Raw genomic sequence first — 25,935 nt, 5'->3', positions numbered from 1 at the left:
CGCTTGTATGCGTTAATTTGATACTAATTAAGAGCCATTTTCCGAGAAAATCGAAAATCGAAAATCGCATGACACTCGTGAAAAAAACGAATTTTTTTTCCTCTCGCCAAAACTTCCCTTTTAGTAACCTTAATGAAGAAAAAATAATTTTGGGTTCAAGCGATTCATTGTACGGGAGAAATTACAAAAAGTTTGAAAAATCGATTTTTTGCTGGTTTTTCGTACTCAAAAGAACAAAATCCGACCGCAACTTCGAGAAAACGGTGAACGCATAAGAAACAATCCCTAACATCGAAACTTCAGCCAAGTATTATTTCGTACTTACTCTTTAATTTCCTGAAAGAAATTTGAATAAAGAAGTTTTTAACATTTACAATCGACAAGTTTAAAAAGGTCAAATTTGTATCCCTGGAAATGTTAATAAATGAAGGCGAACTTTAACTGTTGTAAAAGGTCACTGGTATATGCCGCTTCCTAGTAAAACCCATATAGAATAAAACCTTGGCTATTGAACTAAATTACTGGAAAGTTTTAGCTCTGGAAATCCGATATAGTCCTCACACTAAAGTAAGCAATTTGAGTATCTGAGTAAATAAAATTTATGCAAATTAGACGGCCCGCTGAATGAATTCATATTTTTAACGCAAAGTTTTGTTGAACGAACAACTTACCATTGCTTGTTGCGATAGAAGTTAAATCCATCTCTCAATCTGTTTGTCCTGTGAAGTGGCAACTCATCCATACCTGATTTTGACCAAAATGTGTCCAGCAACTTCAGCGCTTGAGCTATCTAAACACTTCCCACGCAGCGCTTATTACGCATTATCAGACGCTTTAATAATAATGAAACCCGATTATGTTTTGGTCCGAAAATAACATACAATGATGAAAATTAACCACTGCTCAAACCACACAGTTAGCAAGGTGAGTATTATTCTTATTGAGCGAACAAATCAGATACTAGACGGGATAACAAGATCATATGACGTGTAATTTAGCAAACGTGCAGAGATTGGTCACGCCAGCTTGTCGCATATGACGGTACGTGCTATACTTCGTACACAATGTAAACAGACAAAGAAGCAATTACAGTTGTTCCAATGAAAAAATGTACAACTGTACGTCTGTTTATAGATCATCAGTCTAGAAATATTCGACTCTAGGAACAATATTAATAAAACATTTCCAGGTCAAATGTTCCTGGAATAAAATTTATATATTGTCACGAACTGTTTCGCCACTTACTATTGCACGTGCCTCTACGATATTATTTTTAATTGAATTATTCCCGTCTAGTATTACGAATACCGAAACAGCGTTAGTGGAGTTTGTCTCGTTTGTTGGGAGAGCTTTGTTTTTTGTCATGGCTTCGGCAACGTTTCACTCATGTAGTTTTTCTGGTTTATTACACGACGCCACACCCTGTGGTTTAAGCAGCGATTATCCAGGCCAAGTTGAAGTTCTCGCTTTAAGAAATTGTACAAGGGACATTTCGAGGCACTGCGAGCTGTATGGATTAAAAGCAGATACAGCACTTGACACTGAATGGAAACTGCTGTTAGCAAGAGCAGGTAAATCTTATGTACTGTCTTACCGTCTTACGTAGCGGCTAATAGTGGTGTACATTTCCATCATCTCTTTATCACAGACCTCACGATGGTCATGTTATTCTAAGAAAATCTTCGGGTGCTTTCCATTCAGCCCAAAATTCCGCAAGTCTCGGTTAGAAATCAAATGGAATGGACCATTTCGGTTCGGTCCTACCAGAATATTTGGGAACGCCTTTGAAGCTGGTCCACTTTGACCGGTCAGGTTATTTCGGTCGGTCAGGTTATTTCGGTTGGTCAGGTTATTTCGGTTGGTCAGGTTATTTCGGTCGGTCAGGTTATTTCGGTCGGTCAGGTTTTTTCGGTCGGTCGAACCGAAATGTCCCCTTCCATGTGACAAAATTATTGTCCCCAGTACTTGTGTACCGCTCTTTTGTATCCTGCTTGCAAGAACAATAAGAAAACGAGTTCATCTCTTTAAAAATCGCAGGCTTTTATCCGCGGCGTTAATATTTTGCAAACCTAATATTAACGCTTACGATAGCAAAAAAGATCTTTATTCACCACCCCCACCCCCCCCCCCCCGCTCCGCCACCCACGCACACACACCTGTCACTGATACACAGACTTTAAAGACTTTTTTATGAAAAAGGGGACCTCGAGATCTCCTAGCACACGAGCCTCTCAACTCGCTCGTGATGTATGCAATGGATAATTTTCCCTTTACCTTTGTTTAGGGGTATTTGCAGTGGAAGAGTCCCACTTGTCATTGACAATATGCCCTCGCCACAGAGCGGAATTTGGTATGCGCTGGAGATCCTCAAAAGTGAAGTGTAGCATTCCGCTAGAAATAGCTGCTCACAAAACAGCCTCGGTCAAAGGTGATCGGCATTTGGACAGCGTTCTATCTGCATTTATTTTAAACACTGAAGGAATACTTATTCAAGTTGGATCGCGTAAGTTTATCGTAACACGTTTGTAGCTAAAGTATACGCTTTAATTTTAAACGAGCGAGGGCGTAAAGCAACATATGCGCAAGCGTTACAATACCCTTTATTCTCCTGTTCCCCTCCCCCCAAAGAAGAAAATGGCTTTGAAGAATAGTAAAGAAATCGGCGATGGCCTTTTAACAAGGTTAACATTTATTTTTGCTACAGCTCTTTGCAGAATGTGCAAGCAACATTTCGCGGAGACAAACCAACAACAGAAAGTGACACCCGCACCAATGATTGAAGTAACTCCATGCGTAGAACTAGAGACTTCAGAAGCAAATGTAAGTAAGTAAACGGTAACCTTGGATACAGACAGTTATTCCAACATAACAAATGCCAAAATTCCGAAAGGGCTGGGTAACTGTGAATAACTGTAAACTTTGAAAATGACTCTGAAAATGATTTTAAGACGAATAGGTCACTGTTCGTTTCTTTAAATTCCTTTCGGTCTGGCTGGAGCGGGAGTATTGATAATGATAGCGGTATGCATGTAAATTCATATTTTCTTTTTTTAAAATGATGCATGACTTAAGTTTCGAACTATAATAAAAAAAAACTAATGCCCAGTGACAAAATAAACAGAAATATTGAAGTAACATTGATGTCTAAACGTCTTTTTTGTATGTTACAGAACAGCTCAAACTCATCTCCAGGACAAAGTGATACCGGTCAATCTGTTGAAGAGTTCGCAGAAAGCCTTGGACGCCTAACAATCGCTGATGACACCTTTCTGTCACCAGACACAATATACACAGCTTCCACTCAGAGTGACGAGCCCACACCTGTGATCTTACATGAGCCGCGCGAAAAGCTGAGTGAGTTCCTGGCAGCATGCAAACTTGAACCGCTTGGAAAGCCATGGCTTTCTTGGAGTGATTCCTCTGAGCGAACAAGACAACGTCAAACAAGGAGAGCCACAGAAATAGTAGCAACTGTGCTAAAGAGCGTCACCCCTGATAATGCTGGTGAACTCTGGCGACGTTTAGCCTCTTCTACGGCTATGAACAAGGCCCTAGGTGTAAGCGAGTTGTCACATTCAGAGCATTTGTATTTAGAGGCCCTAGCAGAAGCGTACCAGAATGCAACCAACTGGGATACCCGTAGACAAGTGCTTTCGATTATGGCAGGGGTTGGAACTTTCAACGAAATTTCCCGTTATATCCCGGGGTTGACAAGATACCGATACTCCATGGCTAATCTTCATCGATCACAGTTTGGCCGAGGCGCTCAAGTTCCACAACAGCCTACCACACGAATACGAGTAGACTTGAGGCAGCTTGACCACTTTCTTGGTTTCATCACGAGCCCGCATCTTGTTCAGGACCTTCCATTTGGGCAAAAACATCTCAAGCTTTCGTCTGGTGAGGTTATTCAAGTACCTAACGTAATCCGTATGATGATACCCGAGCGAGTGATACAACAGTACACTCAGTACTGTTTGGAGATCAACTTCAAACCATTCAGCGAAACTACTATGAGACGGGTACTCTTTGAGTGCAGTGCCTCTGTAAGAAAATCACTGCAGGGCTTAGATTATTTTGCAGCTGAAGGCGCTCGCGCATTTGATGATCTCGTGGCCCTCGTACGCCAAATAGGGGGATTAGGTTCCGGCAAGGAGTGGGAGACTACAGTTGTGCAAGCTCTTATGACAAGCGAGCAGTATTTGAAGGGGGACTATAAGGTAATGTGAATTCTGACTCAAGAAAGACAGCTTGAATAAAACTAAAAGTATGTACTTATTTTACCTCGTCAACAAAATCATTCCGTAAAACAAATATATATTTTGTACTCTTTTTCTTCACTAAATGGTGCACGTGTAACTAGCTTACATAAATTCTCGAGATTAATAATGCGCGCACGAGGATAGTTTTTTTCTAAGGTTAAGGTTAAAAGTTATTCGCCCCCTTACGTTAATAATATATGTTAGATTAAAAAATCATTTGATTAACTACTATATTGAAGTATAAGCACAGACAAACAGTAATCTCAGTTTTGTTTTATCAACAGGTTCATGTCACAAGCCCCTCTAACGTAGCAGACCATTGTGTGTTGTTTGCTCTTAGCGACAGTAGTGATGCAGATTACCAGCAACAATGCAGTCACCAACACACTGATCTTTGTGACCGTTGTCAAAGTCTTCAGGAAACTCTGGCAAAGATTGAACGGGTCCTTGGCGAGACGACCTTTCCGACTCAGGACGCGAAAGACGAAGCGCTATTTATATTCCAGACAGCCCAGCTGGCCATAATGTCCTGGAAATGCCACATCCTTAGATCAGCTAACCAAGACCAAGCGAGAATAGATGCACTGGAGAAACTTGACGACAACACTGTCTTGATAATTAACGACTGGGCCATGAAGTTCCTGCCACAAAAATACAGAGAGTCCCAAGCCGACTGGTTTGGTAAGCGAGGTATCTCCTGGCACGTTTCTGTCGTCTACCGTCGTGTGAGCGGGGTACTCCAGCGGCAGGGCTTTCTGCACATAGTCCAGTCGTGCAATCAAGGCAGTGCTGCAGTGGTTAAAATCATGCAGGATGTCCTGAATACCATCAAACTGGAGCACAGTGAGATTAACAAGGCGTTCTTTCGCCAAGATAACGCAGGATGTTATCATTCGTCGTCCACCGTACTCTCATGCCCAGTGATATCCTCCTCCACCGGCATCGAAATCAAGCGCATTGACTTTTCTGATCCACAGGGTGGAAAAGGTGCCGTAGACAGGCTCGCTGCAACCTGCAAGAATCACGTCAGGACTTTCATAAACGAAGGAAATGACGTGACCAATGCCGAACAACTGAAGACTGCTCTTCTTTCGCATGGGGGGATAGAAGGAGTTCGAGTTGCTGTCATGCAAAGTGTTGAAGAGGAAGCAGTAGTAGATGACAACAGAAAGATTATTGGTATCAACAAATTAAACAATTTCGAGTTTAAAGACGAAATTCTCGTAGCTTGGCGCGCTTATGGTATGGGAAAGGGAAAAGAGATCCCATTGGAAACAACATCAGAAGGTTAGCCTAATGAAAATTCACATTCTTCCTTATTTAGAATTATTTCATCGTGCAAATATATATTTTTTTATAGTTTGAGTAAAAAGGTGTACGTTTATCGTTTGTTATAGCCTTCAGACGCATGAAAGGCATCCATTTCCCATCCTGGTACGGAGGAGGAGCGGGTGTCTGCCACCCCGTGGGGTCTTGCTTTGTAAAAGACTTAAGCCCCTTAGACCCTTTATAAATTTATAGTCCTTGATTTGTTCTACAAAATTTTTAAAACGAATATTGCAGAATATGGCGGTTCTGAAGAACATGTCCGGTCATAAGATGTAAAAAGCAAACGTTTCATCTGTTCGCGCAGCAAAGTGGACCAAAGGGGCACTCTTCACAGGCTGTGCAGAGTGAAGTATTGAAGTAGGTGAACAGTGCTTTTTATGTAAATCTTGTTTCTTTATGTGTTATCTACTTCAGAGCATGGCATTGGTTGGCTTTCATCTGAGTTTTCTTCTGGAGACTTTAAACCCCTTAGCCCAAAACCGACTCAGTCAAGGAAGAAGCAAGAGACGGAAGTGGAGCAGGTTCATGATCCCACTGACAATACAAATGAATCGTCATCCGTGTTTACCTGCCCTCAGGATGGGTGTGTTAAGGTCTTTCAAAGGCTGTCTTCTCTCGAAAAACACCTATCTTTAGAGAAATGCACCAAGTCTTTAGAGAAACGGTCTTTGTTAGACCTTGCCAAACTAGACTACAAGTCCAGGTTGGAGGAGGGCACGACCAGTCAAGTTATTTCGTTTGCGTCTTTTAGGGATACAAGAGAGGCTACATCCGGCGAAGTAGAGGTAAAAGAAGGATGGGCGCTGAAGCCGAGCAGAAAAGCATATCGCTTTAACCAAAACCAGAGGGATTATCTAAATGCGAAGTTTACATTTGGTCTAACCAGCGGCAGAAAACTGGACGGTGATATTGTTTCACGTGAAATGAGACGTGCACAAGGACCTGATGGTGTTCGTTTGTTCAAAGTATCCGAGTTTCTTACCCCGCAGCAGTGCACTTCATATTTCTCACGTCTTGCAGCGAAGGTCCGACGGCAAACATCCGACGATGCTGAAATCCAAGCTGTAGTAGAAGAGGAAAACTTTACCATGGCAAGAGAAACAATCCTATCCATCACGCTACAGCACCCCATCACTTACGATCAGTACGATATCTGTGCCATGGCCAAGGGAGGATCTCTGGAGCGACTTAAACTTGGAATGCTTCAAAACATTTGTCAGCAACTAGAATTAGAAGTACCTCCCAAGCCTGTTCGCCGCAAAGCGCTCTACGTTGACCTGCTGAAAAAAGCCGTCATTAATTGCACTTGCCAGCTCCGTGGGAAAAATATGTAGAAACAGAAAGTGCTACCCTGCTCACAGACGTTTTTCTGCTTTGGGAATTTGATGCGCGCACAAGATAAGCGATTGCTCGTGAGAGAGGGCGGAACGCGCTTTTTTTTTTATACGTGCACTCGACGATATCTAAAAATGAAGAGAGTCTGTGAACAGGCTAGTAAAGTACACAAATTGTAGAGTTTTGCCTAAACGGTGTTCTCACTTCTCCTCAGAGGCTTGCTTCCAGGAGTGAATCATTCACCATTTGTTCTCGCCTTTACTTATTTTTGAAGTTTGTTTATGTTTAAAAGAGCGTTCCTTTTCGGAAAGTGAGATCATTTCTTGTTTGTCAGGGTGAGTCCTTGTTACAAATCAGTCAGTTACCTTTCAGCTCGTGACCATTTGCACGTTATAAATGTCTCTTCCCGCTCTGACAAATCAATGACACCTTATCTTATAAATGTGAAGAGGTATTTTAGCCTGCATAACAGCCGCTTTATGAGCCAAGCGAGGCGAACGCGGCATTTCCTCGAAGCACGAAACGAGTGCGAAGCGCGAGACGAGGGATAGAGAAAAATAAAGCTTTATTTTTCTCCTCCCCTCGTCGCTTCTCGCGCTTCGTGCAAAATGCCACTTTCGCCTCGCTTGGCTCATAAAGCGCCTTTTATGCAGGCTGGAGGTATTTCTGCAAGTTCTTTGAGTTAACCAAAGATAACTTTGTTTATCTTCGCTAAACAACACTTCTAGAGGTCTCTAGAGAAAGCGTTACGCGCGAGAATGTGGAATTTTATAACACTACACATCGCGTATTCAGCCCTGCGGAGTGGTTCTCTTTTTCTCGCGCTCGCGGCGTGAATTGGTCATAGTTAACTCAAAGATTATTATTAGCCTCAATAGGCTTTTCAACGATTTTGAAGAGGTCTGGAAGGTTTTAAGGATGCGATAAGCACACGCAAGTTTGAAGTTGTGTTGTGGACAAGCTCTAAATGAAACTGAGAATTTCTAGTTACCTGGCTAGGGTTTCCTGTTTTCGGAGGAAAAATCATAAAAAAAAAAAATCCAAAACAAAACTAAAGCAAGCTATAAAGTTGACTTTTATGCTTTTTCCTTTTTTTCTTTTTTTGCTGTAGGGATTATTGCAAGGTGGGAAATTCGGGAATAACGAACTTATTAAGGAAACATTTGTGTTTGAAATATTTTGGGAAATATTATACCACTCTGAATAAAAAACTGTGATGAATGTCTTTCACAGCCGCTCAGCATATGCATGTGTCCAGACCAATACAAATATATATTTTACTATACTATTTTAAAATTGTGGTAACGGAGTTTCGTCAAGCGATGACAGCTTCAGTTCGAAGTTGCGATCTCAATGATTTCGCTGGTAGCAAAGTAGCTAAACAAACGTTTTTCAGTCGTCATATAAAAAGTTATTTACGGCTCTTACCAACACACCTGAAAGCTAGAAATAACATTTTCACTGTAAAAACATATTACAAGCAACAGTAAGTAGTCCTTTTACACTAAACTTTGCATTTAGTATGAATTCATTCAGCGGGCCGTCTAATTTGCATAAAGTTTATTAACTTAAATTCTCAAATTGCTTACTCCAGTGTCAGGGCTGTATTTAATTTCCAGAGCTAAAACGTTCCTGTAATTTACTTCAATAGCCAAGGCTTTATTCTATATGGGTTTTACTAGGAAGCGGCATATACCAGAGGGCTTTTACAACGGTTAAAGTTCGCTTTCATTTTCTAACATTTCAAGAGACACAAATACGACCTTTTTAAACTTGTCGATTGTAAATGTTAAAAACTTCTTTCTTCAAATTTTCTTTTAGGATTTTAAAGATTAAGAACGAAATAATACTCGGCTAAGGTTTCGATGTTAGGGATTGTTTCTTATGCGTTCACCGTTTTCTCGAAGTTGCGGTCGGATTCTGTTGTTTTTAAGCGCGAAAAGACAGCAATAAAACGATTTTTCAAACTATTTGTTATTTCTCCCGTACAATGAATCGCTTGAACCCAAAACCATTTTTTCTTGAATTAGGTCACTAAAAGGGATGTTTTGGTAAAAGAAAAAAAAATTCAATTTTTTTACGAGTGTCTTGCGATTTTCGATTTTCTCGGAAAATGGCTCTTAAATCGGCATGTAAGCGGTTAATGTAATAGGTTAATTATTAGGCCCCAGAGAATGAAAAGGCCTGGGACGAGACAACCAGGAAGTGGGGAAAAACACGAATCACTTTCACTTTCTCGCACTTGGTATGATTCACGGTATTAGATCCTCTTTTGAAGATTATGACTGAAGATGAGCTTCAAACATGATGCAGCTTTGAAGGTAAGGAAACGAAACGATGTTTTTGTGAAAACAACTGAAACCGAGCAGCGCGTGTGTGCTGGGTATCCGTCTTTTATTGATGACTAATGAGGGGTTGTTTCCGATGTTCTCTACCACAGAACTCTAGGGAATTTTTACATATTTAGCAAAATTAACTGCAGTTTAAGGATCAAATGTAATCCATTTCGCTTCTGCCGGAATCGAACATATTTTACATTGCACTCTCCGTACGTGGTGGTGTAAAACAATCATGAAGTCTTAAGCTTTAAGGATAACATTTCTAATTCATCAGCAGGTAGATATTTGCAAAGTCCTTTGTGTGGAAGATCCATATCTTTGCTTGAACCTCTTGAAGCTGTACCTTCTGCTTTGAATATATGATGTAAATATGATTACATAGTTGTTTTATTGAACTGTGGAGGCTTTTTGTGATCAATTGGAGTCAGCTGTGCTTATTTATTTCGTTGGCGTACTTGCTACTGCATGTGCCTTCATAGATTAATTTATCGATGGATAACTTCATTTATGTTTGTTAAAAATTCCGTCAGCATAATTTGAAAGAAGAAACATTCAATATTGCCTACCTGAACTAGCTAACTAGTACATTAAGATAAAACCTGCCTTGGCTCAAAGTTATTTTCCAAGGATGTTGTGTCTCATTCGAAGTTGTAATGACGTAGTGCACTGGGCTGAAAAAATTTGTTTGACTCCATCGAGAGTTTCGACAGAATTTGTCACTGCCAAATTTCAAGGTTGTCAATCCTGGATGCACTGAAAAACTGAAAAATATTTGTTGACCACGTAGTGTTAATTACATGGATGTACCAATTGATCCTGGAGTCTACTTGGATATGAAGATTCAGCTGAATGCAAAATTGTGAGTTATGATTGTTGTATTCTTAGCGTCCCGAGTACTGATCATCATTCATGCAGCATCCAGTGGTGTGAATCCTCTATTTGACTACTTCCGTTTGACTACTATGTAAAATGCAAATATTTTGGCTGCCTTCTTCATCAATGACTTACATTTAGAAAGTGAGATTGAATTTTCTTGATTAATGTTTTCCTTTAAATCATAATTTGAAAAAACTGTCAGATTTCACACTAGACACAAATTTGTCCTGCCTCAAGGTGGAATGATATAGCACCTTTGAAGATTGGTAAGGCTTGGCAAAATATGGTAAGGAAAAAAATCACCATGTGCACCTGTCTCACAGAACTGATGAAAATTTTTTGGCAAAATGAACCAAAATTTGACCAGTACACCTGGGCCTTAAAGGAAACTGCAGAACACAGATCATGGGATTTACAGTTCCACACCTGAGCTCTATTGTATTTGAAGCATCTTTTAAAATAACTGGTGTGAGGCTGTGAAGGAACAAATCTGTTTTTGAAATTCCTAAATCAGTAGGAAGTAAGGTCATCTCAAATAAAAATCGAGACCATAGATCAAGGCTGTGCTCTAGTGGTGCCCGGTCACCTCAGGCGACCAACATTTGGTCTCTGGCGACTGAAAAAGAAAAGTGGTTGCCCGTCCGGGTGCATAGATTTCGGCTTGTGTGAAAACCCGAAACGAAACCAGCAAACCTATAGAAACGGAACAGAACGAAACAAAAAGAAACTCCATCATGCTCCCCGGCTCCCGTTAGCCCCAAAAGCAAAAGCACTGAAAGCTCAGTGCAATCGATAGCCTGTGTGGTCTGTACATTTAGGTTAAATAGTAAGTTATGTCATGGGTCTTGTTTCGCTTCGGTGGTTTCTCTTCCGGTTTATTAATATAGTACATGGCCCAGGTTTCTTGTCCATTGAACGACGCGATTAAGCGAGCAACTGATAGTAACTAACATTTTATAATTTTACTTGCTAATTTGATGACATTTGCAGAACTAAAAAATATTCGGCAGGACAACGACAAGAATTGTTCATGCTCAAAGTTGTCGCGTGTGTTATGTAATATTGTTTCACATGATTTAACACAAAAAATTATTTTTTCCTTGCCCGTGAGAAACTGCACGATTTTTGCACAAGCATGTGTTGAAGATCTAATTTTTCTATTGAAGTGGTTGATGCTTATATTTAATTTTTGCGTTTCAACAGTTTCAATAGTGGAGCGCGCGATTAATAAAATGAAACTGTCCTTTATGCAAATTTGTGTTTATTTAATTAGCTTCATGCGTGGCATGCAAGATGTTTATCAGCACCATATTTGGGGACTTGCTTGCAATTGTAATCATTCAATCAAAATTAATTAATTAATTAATTAATCAATTCGGGCGACCAACCTGGAAGGCCGGGCGACCTATCTGTCATGGTTAGGCGCCCTGAAAATTTTCCTAGAGCACAGCCTTGTAGATATTTGGAGTCATTCAGTATATAGTCTTTGCTGTGATCAGTTGTTGTGGGCTTTTAACCCTTTGACTCCCAAGATCTCTGTAGCAATTCTCATTACATTGTCTGCTATTCAATTTTTATGATGTTAATTTGGAAAATTCATTATTGGATCAACTGATAATCCCCTTATTGAAATTTTTCTTTATTCTCATCACTTGCCTGCTTGATATTGTATTGATATTGTAAGGAGAAATTCTGTCTTGGTCACTCATATGGCATTTAAAAGGTTAAGTCACAACCATATGCAAGCCTTGTAGAGGCTCGTACATTGTTCTGTTATTTATCAAGTTCATTTTTTTGTTTACTCAGTGAGTAATTTGGATAATCAAGCATGCTAATTCATAAATACTACATTTACTCATGTATAAGTCAACCTTTTATGACCAAAAAATCAGCCCAACAAATCACCCTCATGAAGTCCATTTTGTAAAACCAGTTCACATTGTGTTTGAGTTTTGTCACTTTTCAGCGCATTCTTTGCCTACAAAAAAAGTGTGAAATAATAAATTTTGAGAGGCTTAACACAAAGCTACTAGAGCTCATTTCGATTGCGTCTTTGGACTGTAGAGCAGACATTTTTATTATGTCTACATAAGTGAAGGTTGCATCAAGCTGTTGTTATTATTGCTTGGTAAGGGGTAAGTAAAGCTTTGTTGCTGACTACAAGCCTGCAGGCTGAGTAATAGTGCAGTTAGTGTTTTAGAAGCAGCTAGTAACCAGTGATACATTTTTCTCAAACATACAACTGCAACTTTGGGAAAGAACATGATACACCCCTAGGGATTAGCCAGGAGCAAAGTATCCGCTATGATTTTCCTTCCTTTAAAAGACCGTGTAACAATGTAACAACACTTAACTACTTCCCTATGCTAGGAAATGTTTGGTGCTTGACTGATCATTAGGCAGGGGCATTCAGGGCATACCTGTTTGCCAAACTAGTAAATGTTCAAGAAATTCACACCAGCTCTTGGCTTCTCTATTAGATTAAGTACGATCATTGGTCTCTATGATACATGCCAAGCATTTACTACAATCTTCTAATTTACTGGGAATGTACTAAAAAAAAATTGATGGCTAGGTTTACCTGTATATATTAGGTAATCAGTGGAAATGATAAGCTATCAGAGGACAACCTTTTAAATTTTGCAGAAGAATTTCTAAAAGCCTTGACCTTTTCAGACAATGATACAATGACTATATAGACAAAGCAACCATGGGACAACACAAAAACAAAACCTGCATGAGATGAGACACCTTTTAGTTACTCGGAAAAAAATAAAATCTCTTTATACCCAACAAAAAACTTCAAACTTCAACTCATATTGATGTATCACTCACTGTTAAAAATTTCGCTGAACAAAAAGAATTTAAAGAAAGCCAAGTGTATCCTGAAGCCATAGAACATGGTATGAAGGAATTAGAAAATGCAAAATTTTACTATTCAAAACTCAATGAAAAAAAGAACTGTTCATTTTATCTTGAAGAGCCAGGTCTCCTAATTAGTAGCAGTTATTCTTGGATAGGAGCTAGTCTAGATGGTATTAGAAAGTGTCAGTGTTGTGAGCCTACAGTAGTAGAGATAAAATGTCCTTTTAAAGGGAAGGACCTTTAACCTAAAATTGTTTTCCTGCTACCAACTGTTGGAGGAAAAAAAGATGAAAATGGGAATGTTTTTCTGGACAAAAATCATCTACAAATTATTTCCAAGATCAGACTGGCATGGCAGTTGCAGGTTTAAAAACTTACCATTTTGTTACCTATACAAGTAAAGGGATATTTACAAACCAAGTTTGTAAAACCAGTTCGAATTGTGTTCAAGTTTCATTACTTTACAGTGCATTCTTTGTCTGCAAAAAAGTTTGAAATAAAAAATTTTGAGTGGCTCAACACAAATCTACTGGAGCTGATTTCTATTGTGTCTTTGGACTGTAGAGCAGACATTTTTTCTTATGTCTACATAAGTGAAGCTTGCATCAAGCTGTTGTTATTATTGCTTGGTAAGGGGTAAATAAAGCTGTGTTTGCAGACTATAAGCCTGCAGGCTGAGTAATAGTGTAGTAAGTGTTTTAGAAGCAGCTAGTACCCAGTGATACATTATTCTCAAACATACAACTGCAACTTTGGGAAAGAACATGATACACCCTTGGGGATTAACCAGGAGCAAAGTATCTGTTATGATTTTTCTTCCTTTAAAAGACTGATGTAACAATGTAACTACTTCTTGGTTTTTCTTATGCTAGGAAATGTTTGGTGTCTGACTGATCATTAGGCAGGGGCATTTCAGGGCATTCCTATTTGCCAAGCTAGTAAATGTTCAAGAAATTCATACCAGCTCTAGGCTTCTCTATTAGATTAAGTATGATCATTGGTCTCTATGATACATGCCAAGCATTTACAACAATTTTCTAATTTACTGGGAATGTACAAAAAAATAATTGATGGCCAGGTTTACCTGTATATATTAGGGAATCAGTGGGAATGGTATCGATGTAGGTTATTGCCAGGTATTATAACAATAGTTTCAAATTGATTGTTAAGCCTATGAAGGTGACCCATGGAGATGCAATCAGAGCTTTAATTTTCTTTAAATGTGCTCTATATCACAGCTTTTAATTACATACATTTAACGCATCACTCCAACTTAAAGTGTCTGATGTTTTCAAATTTTAACTTTGATAATCTGGACCTCAATAATTTGAACTTTGTGGGGACTCCCTTCTCTGGTCCCATTTTTTCATGAACATCACTTAGTCACATGATAGATTCACAACAAATTTTCCCAGCAAACAAAGAAGATGTACTCAATCAGTGTTGACGCTATTCCATTAATGCAGCCTCAAGGTATGATATGATTTATGACATTTATACCTTGTCAGTAGCATCTTGAAACAAACTTATTTACTTCAGCATTTTAGCTCATAAAACATTGTCATTGAAAAACATTTTTGTATATACTTTGGCAAATTTTGGCAATGATGCAAAATGATATGAGAATGTTAACTTTGATTCTTGTTAAATAGTGCCTAAATAATATCAATTCAGCTATCTTTACAACTCATTTATAGTAATATTTTTAATTATCCAGACTCTCAAACTTTCTGGGCTATTTAACCCAGTCTCCACAAGTCTGGATATTAGAGGTTCAACTTTATATTGGGTGTCTTCTTATCAGTGTTGTTGCACTTTAATGGCCAGGTACAGCTTCGTAGATCACAAATATAATGATCCTATAGGGTCACTATACTGACCTTCTTGTATAAGTTTTCTTTCGTTAATTTTTGTGTTGTTTGGCTAAATTTGGATTCCTTTTCAGGGTGTGAAATTAATTTTTTTCCTGATAGCCACTTGGCTACTAAATTCTTCAAAGTGGAAGCCAATTCAAAAAGAATTGGTCACCATTTTTAAAGTAAAAAAAAAACTTTTTTATGCTATCAGAGTTCTAGATAGACCCTCTAAAATTAAGTTCTACAAAGTTCTACAAAGTGGACACTAGGATGGATAATATACAACGTTCAAGCTCACCTAAATCCAAGATGGAGTCTAGTTATCAATTGAGACGCATGTGCTGAGTTTTGAAAACAAACTTAACAAGGAGGTTTGCCGCGGATTTATCTTTGCAAATCTTTGTAATTCACTATACTTCTAGGTATGCTTATGATCAAGCATTCTCGTTGCCAATTTGGCAACTAATCTTCAGGATTTGGTCGCCAAAGTGAAAAATTTAGTCGCATTGGCGCCTGTATTAGGCGCAATTTCATGCCCTGCTTTTGCTAAGATGTATTATATTGATCGGATTGAGATGTAACTTTTCAGAGAAAATAATGATGTGATTTATTTTTGTCCATACTGCATGACACATACATGTATGGTTCCAATCTATTTGACCCAGGAGAGTGCTGATTCAGCATGAGTCTTTTTCAGTCCCAGTATTGATGGACTTGCTTTGGTGTGTGTGCTTTTTCTTCTTTTTTTTTTCACTGAAGGACCTAAAAGGGTCCTATGCACAGTACAACTCCAACTCAGGATGATGCCATAGGGAACTTGCCTTCCTTTTCTATGGCTTGGGTGTGATTACTAATCCCTTTATCACATGTGCATTGAGTCTGCAGTGGTTGCTTTTTGTACTTTCTCAAAAGTTTTTCTCCTTGTAATAAATAATTTCTCTCCCCCCACAACAGTATTGCTTCAAATTTCAATCCAACTGAGAATGTACAGAATGAAGAACCACTGTAGGTGTGCAGCTCCTGATTTTTTTTTTAATCAGTGACTTTTGTTTAGTGACACCAGGCCTGAAATACATTCAGAACTGAAGAAGTTCAATTCATTGCCATAATGGTAGCTTGAGTCTTGAGCCAAGCTAGGAAAGCTCAAAATCCTTTCTTTGAAAGTGAATCATGCCTGTAAGTTAATTCATTTTGCAATCAAACCTAATATGTATGATATTTTATATGGAGTTAATTTGGAGAGGGAATTTGAGGATGATTAAAGTGGACAATGGACTATAAAACCCTTCATAATTTTATGGGTTGGTTCCTGAAAGCAGAAAGTAAAATGCCTTAATAGTTAATAACTATTAAATAATAAATTAATAAACTGATCAACCTTCGATTAATAAATGATTCGTTCGGTCAGTTAATCAATTGAATCCATCATTTAAGTAAGGATTATCTTTTTTTCCTTTTAGAGCTCGGTTTATTTGCCTTAATCTGTTGACAGCCTCATCTATGGAATTCTGAAATGGACGATTCTGACAAGGACGAGAAGAAAAGATGGGTAGCCTTCGGGATTGGTCTACACAAGGTTCTGGTCCCAAAAATACGACCGTTTATCGAACAAGAGATTCGGAAGGAGTACCAAAAGCTTAAAAGCAACCATGGAATCCATACTGAGAGATGCAAATGGCCCGACGAATACAAAGAGACTTTAAATTATGAGAATATCAATAGAAACTACAAATCCAAGACACCTGACGGAAAGTATGACTATTCCAAGTTTGACTACCGGGTGAAGTCACATATTGGCTTTGCCAAGTTGTTTGTGGAGAACTACATGGCCAGGTTCAACGCATTTGACGAACGTTGTGATGCGTCAGCTTTGATTGTATTGCTTAGAAAAGTTCCTGTGTTTTCTCGTGATGTCCAGACTGAAGCTTTCAACTTACTCTTGTTCAGGAATAACTGGGCACACTGTAAGTTAAGTGAGTGGAACCAAGATGGTTTTAAGCAGAGCTTTGTTCAAATGGAGAAGCTGGTGAAATCCCTGGGCCTGCCAAGCGCTGATGAGAGTGACCTCTTAACAGAACTGCAAGATTGGCAAGAGAAAGGTAACTTGTATCTAACAATTATTCGCCGAAGGCGAAGAGAACATCGTTGAATCATACCCGAGACGAAAGTCGAAGTCATTATTCAACAATATTCACTGAGCATGAGGCGAATAATTGTTCTAGTATAATTGTACAGGTGCTCTCGTAGTCTTTTGTAAATTTTTTTGTTGTTGAAACCTTTCTGTTACAATTGCTTTGATTACTCAAGTCGAGATGGGCGGCAAGTCTCCACAAGAATTTAATAGATTTAATATGTAATTCAATCAGCGAAAATCTTCTCATTGTATTTTCTTCAATTGGTTTCATTACTTCCTGAATAACATTGACAAAACGGGAGGCCGCTATTTTGAATTTTAGTGGCCCTGGTATAATCACCTCGCGCGGGGTGATTATGCGAGGTATGACGCAATCCTCGACCAATCAGAGTGCGCACATCTCTAAACTATTACTGGTAAGAAAATCAAACACGAAGAGTAAATGATGAGGTGATTTACAATGATTGCAAGTAACTTGCTTGCAAAATTTAAGTCGTATCTCATTAGAAGCACCAGCCTTGACCTATCTCATTTCCGTATGGTTCTTTCCACACAGGAGTCATACTGTGCATGAACCCTACTGTCGACCCTGATCTGGTAAAGGCTGTTCAACAACATGCCTTCGCTCTGAAGAACGATGTTGATACCCTAGCATTTGAAAAAGAGGAATTAAGACAGCAATGCCATGCTGTAGTTCTTAATATTATAACAGCTCTTGAGGAATTGGGAAAAAGAGTTTCGTCGCTGGAACGACGCGTCACTTATTTAGAAGGTCAAAGCAGCACCCAAATATGCCCTGGTAATGTGAGCGTTTCATTTTATCTCAGCTTACTTAAAAACACCTTCTCGCTACATGTTTTAGAATTCATAGCTTGAACAGATTTACTTTGGTAACAGATCTTTTAGTTTATATCTCCCTTTAATGCATTCATACTTTTTCTTCTTTGTATGCGAACCACAACGTGTGCTAATGAGTTACATTTCTAGGCTTAAGACCCTTCCAAAGATTCCATTATAGTGTTTTGAAACTTTAAAAAAATTCGATGTGGGAGAGATTTTCAAACTTGCCAAACTGAAACTGAGTTCCATGGAGTCATGAGTGTTACAGGTTTTGTTCCTGTTGGTACTTTACAACTGCACAAATAGTTGCCTAAGTGACTTTCAAGATCCATATGCCACGCAAGTCCACGAATAGAATCGATCGGTTAACTTGTAGTATAAGAAGCTTCTAAAAGAAATTCCTCGTCGCTTTTGTTTTTATGTTAAACATAGGACAGTCGTTCAAAGTAGTTTGAGTAAATTTAAGCCTGAACATGTCTTCTGTTTCAATACTTCAGAGATAGACATCGATAAAACGCAAATCAACTTTTTTGCTGAGCGTCGTCATCCAGAAACAAGAACGTGGCTTTTGGATGATTTCAATAGATGGTTTATGAATCCTGGAGAGATGAGAGCTTTTGTGCTTCTTGGCGATGCAGGAGTTGGCAAGAGTGTGATGGCCGGTGTCCTGGCACAGGAATATGCCGAGAAAGGAAGTTTAGCAGCTGCCTTTTTCTGCTTCAACGGAGATGACACAAGAAACAATCCCAGGTATCTTCTAGGGACCATCGCTTGTCAACTTTGCAAATGTAATGATTCGTACAATAAATTTGTGGGAGGGGAAGGTGGCATTAGAAAGTTTTTAGGCAATTCTGGAATAGGTGTAACGGGATTGTTTACAAAATTGTTGCAAGAGCCATTGGCGAAATGCAGTGCTTATTGCGAGAGAAAGTTGATCGTTATTGACGCTCTTGATGAGACGAAATATGAGTCCAGGGAAGATTTTCTCGATCTTATCCAGCGCCGCTTTCCAATGCTTCCGAAATGGCTTGTTTTCTTTATTACCAGTCGTCCTGAGGAAACTGTGCGATTAAGATTAAAGGAGTACAATCCCTGTATAAAAATCTGTGCGGGCGATAGCGAAAACCGTAATTTTTATCATCAGCACGAACTGGACATCAGACTATATTTAGAGAAAAGCGTCGACTTCTCCCGTCTACCCTATTCGGCGGAAGACGTAGCAAAAAAGTGCAACGGATTGTTTTTGTTCGCTTATTACATTGAGAGAGTTCTCAAGGACCAACTGTGTTCTGGTAAGATAAGTCAGCTCACTGATCTTTTCCCAGGAGGTATCGGGGAGTTTTTTTGGGAAAATTTAGAGAGAATCTTTGCCAAAGTACGCAAAGATTTGTACAAGAAGTTGTTTGGTTGTGCCATAGCCGCCCCGACTCCCCTTCCTGTCTCGTTTATCTCATACATTTTACAAAGAGAAAATGATCTCGATGAGAAAAGAAGTAGTTATCTCGACGAGCAAGACGTAATTGATGCCTTTTCGACATTTTTGATTGTAAGGTCCGATCAAACTTTCGCCTTTCCACACGGTTTGATCCCTTCGTGGTTGACCGACAGGAAGAAAGCCCCAGCGAGACTATTTGTTAATAAGAATGAGGGAGTTAGGTACTTAAAGGATATCATCTCTGAAGTTCTCTTAGCCGCTACTGCGAATCAACAAGGGGAATGTCTTCCTTCCATTGAAAGTGATGTACTTGAGTACTGTGATCAAATCGGCGTCCGTCTTTTGTGTGATTATTGCGACAATGACTCGTTGAAGGTCGTTTTCAGTTACTTGGCAAATTACCAAGTTATTGCGAGGAGATTAAAAAAGAAGGGCATCGAGATATATTCTATTATTGGTGATGTGAAGTGTGCAATGGGTCAATACGGGTTTGCCAATGAAAAGAAGGAAATTCTTAAGGAAATATGCCTATTTCTTGAGAGCGAGAGCAACGTCCATGTTCTCTTGCAAAGCCCGCACCTACTACATTGCTGCTTACAAGAAGCTTCTAAAACTGTTCAAGAAAATCTTGGTCCTCCAAACCGTATCGGGGCTACTAAGATAGAGCACAGTTGGCTTCCTTTTGGAGCCGGTGAAATTCCAAAAGAAGTTGTCTGCTTTGCTATGTCTCATGATAAGAAGCTAATTGCAGGAGCAAGTGGAAATTCCCTACACTTGTTTGATGCTTGCACTCTCAAGCATGTGCAAGGCCCTTTTGCATTCACAGAAATGGGAGGTTCTATCCATCATTTAAAGTTTTCGCCAGAAGGTGAGTTTTTATTTTTTGGAAGGCTTGACAAACGGTTCTCCGTGAAGGAGGGTTGTGTAAAGGATTTTCCCCACTTTGCAAATAATAACAAGGTCTGCTACAAATGGAGTTGTTTCCTTGAAGAGTCTCCACATATTGCAGTGCAAGGCGATCTTCCTCCAACTGGAACTCATTCTGAGTTCTGCCTGGTAAACATATTTTGCTCGTGGGCCATCTATGAACTCCGACAGATGCATAGTTTATGTGGGGATTCAGTTTCTTTTTATGACCGTGAGAGACAGGCTTTCCAGGGGATTAACGTTTTGCTTGATCTTCTTCATTCCAATGCATTGTATCCCACATTACCTCCCATTAACGAAGTTTTAAACGCCTTGCGATCTGAGGTTGTGTCTGACAGAGTATGGAACGTGTCTCAGCTCTGCCAAAACTGTTTTGAATTCGAGCAAAGGAATGAGGAAAAAACCCTTGAACTTGTTCGTCAGCGTGTCCTCGACCTTTACCCTCAGATATTCGAGTTTCAAGTTTGGAATGTAGAAAGTGGAAGACCTGTACTGGAGGAAGCGTTTTTAAAGTGCGTGGGTCCATTCTTCCTGTACCATGTGAGTGCTGCCGTTAACTGTGGAGTTAGAAAAATGCACAAACTGCTCACGGAAAGGTCGTTTTTTATTATTGCTCTAGTCAACTTAATGTGGTGTCTAGTGCCCTCGGTAAGATCGGTAGGATCGTTTGAAAGGGAAATGTTAATATTTCCAGAAATAATCAGTTTCTTTCTATCGAATTTTCCTGACACTGGCAACGCAGCATTGGAGATTCTGAATCGTACTTTCGGGAAAGGGAAATTTTTAGCGTCAGATCAGACTTTTTTCGTTTCTCATGATAAATTTAAAACGTGTAACGTCTACCTAAAAAGACGCGGAAACCACTTAGCGCATTGTCTTCTCAGCTTGGTAGGAGTCGAACACTACGCCTTTTTGGAAGACAGTAACATTCTCTATTACACCAGTGCGCAATCGCTGAAGATCGTGTGTATTGAAACTGGCATTACACTATTGAGCGTCACCGGACGCAGCCCATTCTTCCACCCGTCTAAAAAACAAACTGTATATTGGTTTGTTGAGCAATGTAGCGGAACATTCGATTTCCTTAGACATGTTTCAAAGGATCTGAGACTGCTCCTGTCGCTTCTAGCTCTCGAGGAAGTTGTTCATGGTACAATCATTTCAGCTGCCGTTGTTTTTTCCCTCTTACCTGAATTTTGGGAAACAGTTGGTGAAGAGGACACTAGTCCCTCTGTCCCTGAAAAGAGTGTTATATTTTCTCAAAGTGGTAGTCTAATTGCCTATCATCTGGGACCTAAACTTTACATCTGTAGTATTTCTGACGCTTTCCCTTATTTAATGTGTGAAGATCAGTATAAATGCTTTCGTTGTTTTTTAGCATTTTCACCTGACAACACTTTACTTCTTCATTATACTCAGAGCAGCAATGATAATCCACGCTTCCAGGTGTGGGATGTTCGTAGCAAGGCTCTTTTGGAGACGTTCGACTTCCCAGCTGTCGAGTCACTGCTTCCAGCTGTAGATTGCTGTTGTCTTTCATCAGACAACACGAAATTAATTGTATGTGGTAAATTCATTATTGAGATCTGGGAATATGGTAGATCAGCTTGTCGCCTGATAACAAGGATTGGAAACCGTTCGTTTCTCTCAAACTATAACGAGTTCAGCCACTGTACAATTTCGCAAGAAACTAATTTGCTAGCCTGTTGCATTACAGACAGTATTACCCTTTGCCCGATGAATACGCCCACAAACCAGTCTATTCGGTTACTACCTCCTGCCCACTTAGGGAAAATCGAATTTTGTCAGTTTGTGAAAGGGGGTCGTTACCTGATTTCTTATGGTGTTGATCGCAATGTGTTCCTGTGGGACTTGAACAGATGTGAAGCTATTGCATTTGCAAAATTGTGTCAAGAAAGGGAAAGTATCGAAAGGCTGTGCGGATCTTGTGAGGCAGACAAATTCTTCTTCTTGACTTCATCTGGTCGATTAGGTGTATTAACCCTCTGCGGACTGGAGCACTCGATACTGCCAAAATTACCAACGCTAGAAGTGCAAAGCGGGGAAATGATGTCAAAGGAAAGTTGTGGGCAAAAAAGGGAACTACATGGACTAACAGTTACGACTCATGCCACTGACGATGTAAATGATGCTGAATTGCTAGAAGACATGAACTTCATGTACGACAGTGACGGTACCAGTGAAGGCAGTGATGATTGTAATGACATTGAAATGCTTGGTTGAGCGAGTATGCGTACCTGAGTCTGTACAAAATCTGTTTATTCGATTCTTCTATTTCAAGTATTTCAGCTTTCACAGTCCCATACAAGGGCAAGAAAAAGAAACCCAAAGGCCGTGTTATTACTTTTTTGAACAGCAGCTTACATTTTTTTAAGGGTCAACTATTTGGCATCCGATCACACGTACGAAACAAACAGACACAAACACGAAAAAGGAAAACGATCAAGACTTAGAAGAATACGAACAGAGAAAAAAATATTTTCAGAACAATTCATTTGTCCCAAAATGACACAGTGAATACTTCACTTTCTGCAATCACAATTTAATGTCATCCGCGAAAGTGAGCGAAAGTTAGCTGCAATTAAAGAAATCGCTGTAAAGAAGCCCGAAAAAATTCAGCAGGCCTCGACGCTGCTCGAAACCATACCTCCCAGATATTTGTTGAGTGCTACCACTAACTGAGCTAGGAAGCCGCAATTTGGGAGTGAGGCAAATTGAGTAGGTTCTGCGTTCCCGCTGAAGGAATGGGATCACAATGAAACGAAATACAAAGTATTTTTTTATCATCCGCAGTGACCACATTCCTGTACGAAAACGAAAGACCTACTCAATTTTGCATCGTAAATTATGAGGCACGTGTTCGAGACTTCTTTTCTGCAATTGCTTAATTGCAACTCACCTGCGAGGATCATCTTTTTTTTTTTTACTTTCTATTTTGCACTGAGTATCTTATTATTTCTGCCGCCGACTTTTTCCCCTCATCGACATAAAATTTTATTAGAAATGAAGCCTATAAATGGAAGCAGATTGTGCACTTTCGGGCAGTGCATGCGCATTTCTTCGTCTAAAGGTGAACGCAAAGACATATCAGGCTGTCGTTTTTAATGTTTTTGGTGATTCTACTCGTCATCCCTGGACTTACGTATAGCTGTCTCATCAAACTCTTTTGACCACGAACTGAAAATTAGAACGAGTCTCTTTGATTTTCGGACAATTATTTGAAGTTAGTTTTGGGTATTTCGTTAAAACGCGCATATCATAGTGTTTCGATATTGTACCTAGGTTACTATTCTTAAAGGTTTAACTGATTATCAATATGTTGGTTTACCCATACATTCGCAAAATGTCTTAAACAAATAGATCGTCTAAACTTCGCCTTTGAAGTATTTCAAGAGAAAGAGTGTTCCGTCTAGATTTTACCTCTCAAGTAGATGGGTATTTGTTAAGCATTAAAGATGCTAAGGTATAGGTTGATGATTATAGGTTAATGAATAGAATGGATGTTTGTAGTAGATATTATTTTTTAATAAGTTTTATTATTTATTTGTTGTTTATTTAACTAAAGTTACCTCTTTCTATCTACACAACCAATTTGAAAAAGTGTCTCAAGCTGTTTTGTTTAGAAAGTAATTCTTACAGAGAATGTCTATGTTAGTTTATCAGGGGCGGCGGAAGAAGGGGAGGGGTGTTTTAAAACTGGAATTAGCTCTCATAGAAAAAATTCCTCACGACTCCTGAGGAGGTCCCTCTAACGGACCCTGACTTCCCTTCCCCCCCGCAATGAGTTCTTTTTCCGCCTTCCCAGTTAGTTTGATGTAGTTTTCATTGTAGTTTTTAAACAGTGGAATTTTTTATTGAAACTATTTTCTTCAATTTTTTTCCTTGTAGAGAATATTTAAAAAATATTAAGTCTCATGCTACCACTGAAACTCTTTCGAAGGACACTCTCGTGAGCGGCAACTGTTCTTTCTACCTATCAGCACTTTACATAAATGGCTATCTTAAGATATGAACAACTTTACCTTCCCTAGGTTGTCCGCTTACCAGAGTTTCAACTTTAGTAGTTTTCACAGCTTTCCGTTTGTTATATATCGTTGAAAAATCATCCTTGAATTGATACGTTATGTTATTGCGTTAAAAGGAAAAAGGTTTTATTGCAGCCTTCCTACGTAAGGGAACAATTTAAGAGCACTGAAAGAGAACAATTAAACAGTAGAATGTAAATAACCTTATATTTACTCTGTAACCCGTAAATATTAACAGAACTGAGAATTTTATAGTTTAAAAACTTTTGTTGCTATATTTCTTTAGTGCCGATGGTAAGAATAAAATTATTTTAGGAAGTTGCAATTTGTCTGGTTGCTAACTTTTTGTGTCCTATCCCAAATTGATTGGCCGAGTGACTCTTGGAGAAAAGATCAAAGGGCATGTTGGGCTACCTCCTAAATGGCGTCACAGTTACTAAAACTATAAAACCACTTACTCATGCAGTTTGATTGGTCAATTTATGTAAAACACACCTCGCTATAGTGTTGCTACACACTTGATCAAGCAAAACAATTTCATTTAATTTGATAATACTTTGTTCATCTGCACGTAGAGAGACTGTCAACACTGTTGACCTCATTCCTCTCTGCAAATTTCACTGCTAAAAACGCATTTTTGACATTCTTGTTATTTTAGAACACTAGCTAATAGGTGAGAACTAGGAACGGACCTCTAGAAACAGTCCAGGAAAGGGAAAGGAGATTTTCAAACGGCGTGCACATGTTTTTATGTATGAACAGGTATTTGAAAGCTTTTTCTCGTGGCAGATTTCTTTTGATAACAAAACATTAGATTAGGAGCCAACTCACTGGCCTGGCTATTCGACGTGTGACTTCTGCTCACCCGAAGAAGCCCACATTTTAACTTCAGTCCCCCTGGAAGGATTGTTGATGTAGATCACATGACTAAGGTCACACCACCGCGCTATCAGGCTAACCGTAAGGAAATTTCTCAGAACAACAAGCGAGATAGAATTAATTGAAAAGATTGGAAAGGGCTTAATACATTATTGGAATAAGGTAAAGGTATGCGACAGAAAATTACTTTTCTTACTCCCCTTAACCCCTGATATACCGCGCATTCTATCCATGAAAGATCTTCGGGTGAGGAAAGAACTAGGACTAGAACTCTCGGTCTTGCACTTCTTCTGAGATTCTACTGTTCTAACTCTCAAAGAATAAGGAATGGATTTCTGCCAATCAGTAATTTGTAAGCTTAATATCTCTTAATTGCCTTGTCATAATTCGAAGACCAGTGCAGCGTTTCAACAATTTGTTGCTACTCAGCGAGACAAACAGGAAGGAGGTAATATTACAGTTTCAGGGCTTAATTGATGTGTTCCACGTTATTTTATTTTATTTTGAATAAGATCAATTAAGATAGGCTTCAGATATGATATATGAGCTTTGAAGAAGGTGAGGAAACGAAACGATATTTTCTATGGAAGCGTCTTGGTCTGAGCAGGCAATAGTAGTGCATGTGTTACAGTCAAATACTTACCGCCTTCAAATAAAGATTGCGAGCCTGTTTTTGACATTCTCTACCACAGAACTCTTGTGAATTTTCCCAGGCAGCTAAATCACGGCTTTTAAATTTTTTGGTAACCACGATTAGAGGATCAAACGTAAAATATTCTGTTCTGAGCCACTTTTTCCTCATAAAATTCATC

The 25,935-nt window shown here is 39.1% G+C and overlaps 2 protein-coding genes across 4 annotated transcripts; both read left to right on the top strand.

Moving 5' to 3' along the window:
- The first annotated feature begins 1,212 nt into the window (after nucleotides 1–1,212).
- LOC149048444 (uncharacterized) lies at nucleotides 1,213–7,106 on the top strand. 2 transcript variants are annotated; one of them, XR_016184702.1, is made up of 7 exons: nucleotides 1,213–1,571; nucleotides 2,285–2,503; nucleotides 2,705–2,820; nucleotides 3,171–4,220; nucleotides 4,547–5,549; nucleotides 5,826–5,948; nucleotides 6,343–6,395. XR_016184702.1 is itself a non-coding variant. In XM_089199394.1 (6 exons), exons 1-6 carry the CDS (start codon nucleotides 1,364–1,366, stop codon nucleotides 6,923–6,925), a joined length of 3,516 nt encoding a protein of 1,171 aa, XP_089055520.1. In that variant the 5' UTR covers nucleotides 1,213–1,363; the 3' UTR covers nucleotides 6,926–7,106. The 2 variants fall into 2 exon arrangements, 1 of the variants encoding a protein (XP_089055520.1); XM_089199394.1 differs by lacking the exon at nucleotides 5,826–5,948 and having other exon boundaries at nucleotides 6,006–7,106.
- A 2,030-nt stretch (nucleotides 7,107–9,136) lies between these two features.
- LOC149048443 (uncharacterized) lies at nucleotides 9,137–24,562 on the top strand. Of its 2 annotated transcripts, XM_089201090.1 has the most exons (5): nucleotides 9,137–9,247; nucleotides 15,817–15,867; nucleotides 16,323–16,961; nucleotides 17,553–17,795; nucleotides 18,334–24,562. In XM_089201090.1, the coding sequence occupies exons 3-5, from the start codon at nucleotides 16,376–16,378 to the stop codon at nucleotides 22,440–22,442; spliced, it is 4,938 nt and encodes a 1,645-aa protein (XP_089057216.1). In that variant the 5' UTR covers nucleotides 9,137–9,247; nucleotides 15,817–15,867; nucleotides 16,323–16,375; the 3' UTR covers nucleotides 22,443–24,562. The 2 variants fall into 2 exon arrangements, with proteins under 2 accessions (XP_089057216.1, XP_089057215.1); XM_089201089.1 differs by lacking the exon at nucleotides 15,817–15,867.
- Nucleotides 24,563–25,935: the final 1,373 nt, after the last annotated feature.

This window comes from Pocillopora damicornis, chromosome 3 (genome assembly GCF_964200805.1).
Source record: "Pocillopora damicornis chromosome 3, jaPocDami1.2, whole genome shotgun sequence".
NCBI classification, from domain to species: Eukaryota; Metazoa; Cnidaria; class Anthozoa; order Scleractinia; family Pocilloporidae; genus Pocillopora; species Pocillopora damicornis.
Note: the sequence above shows the minus strand (reverse complement) of the source record. Positions and strands in the feature narration are given on the sequence as shown.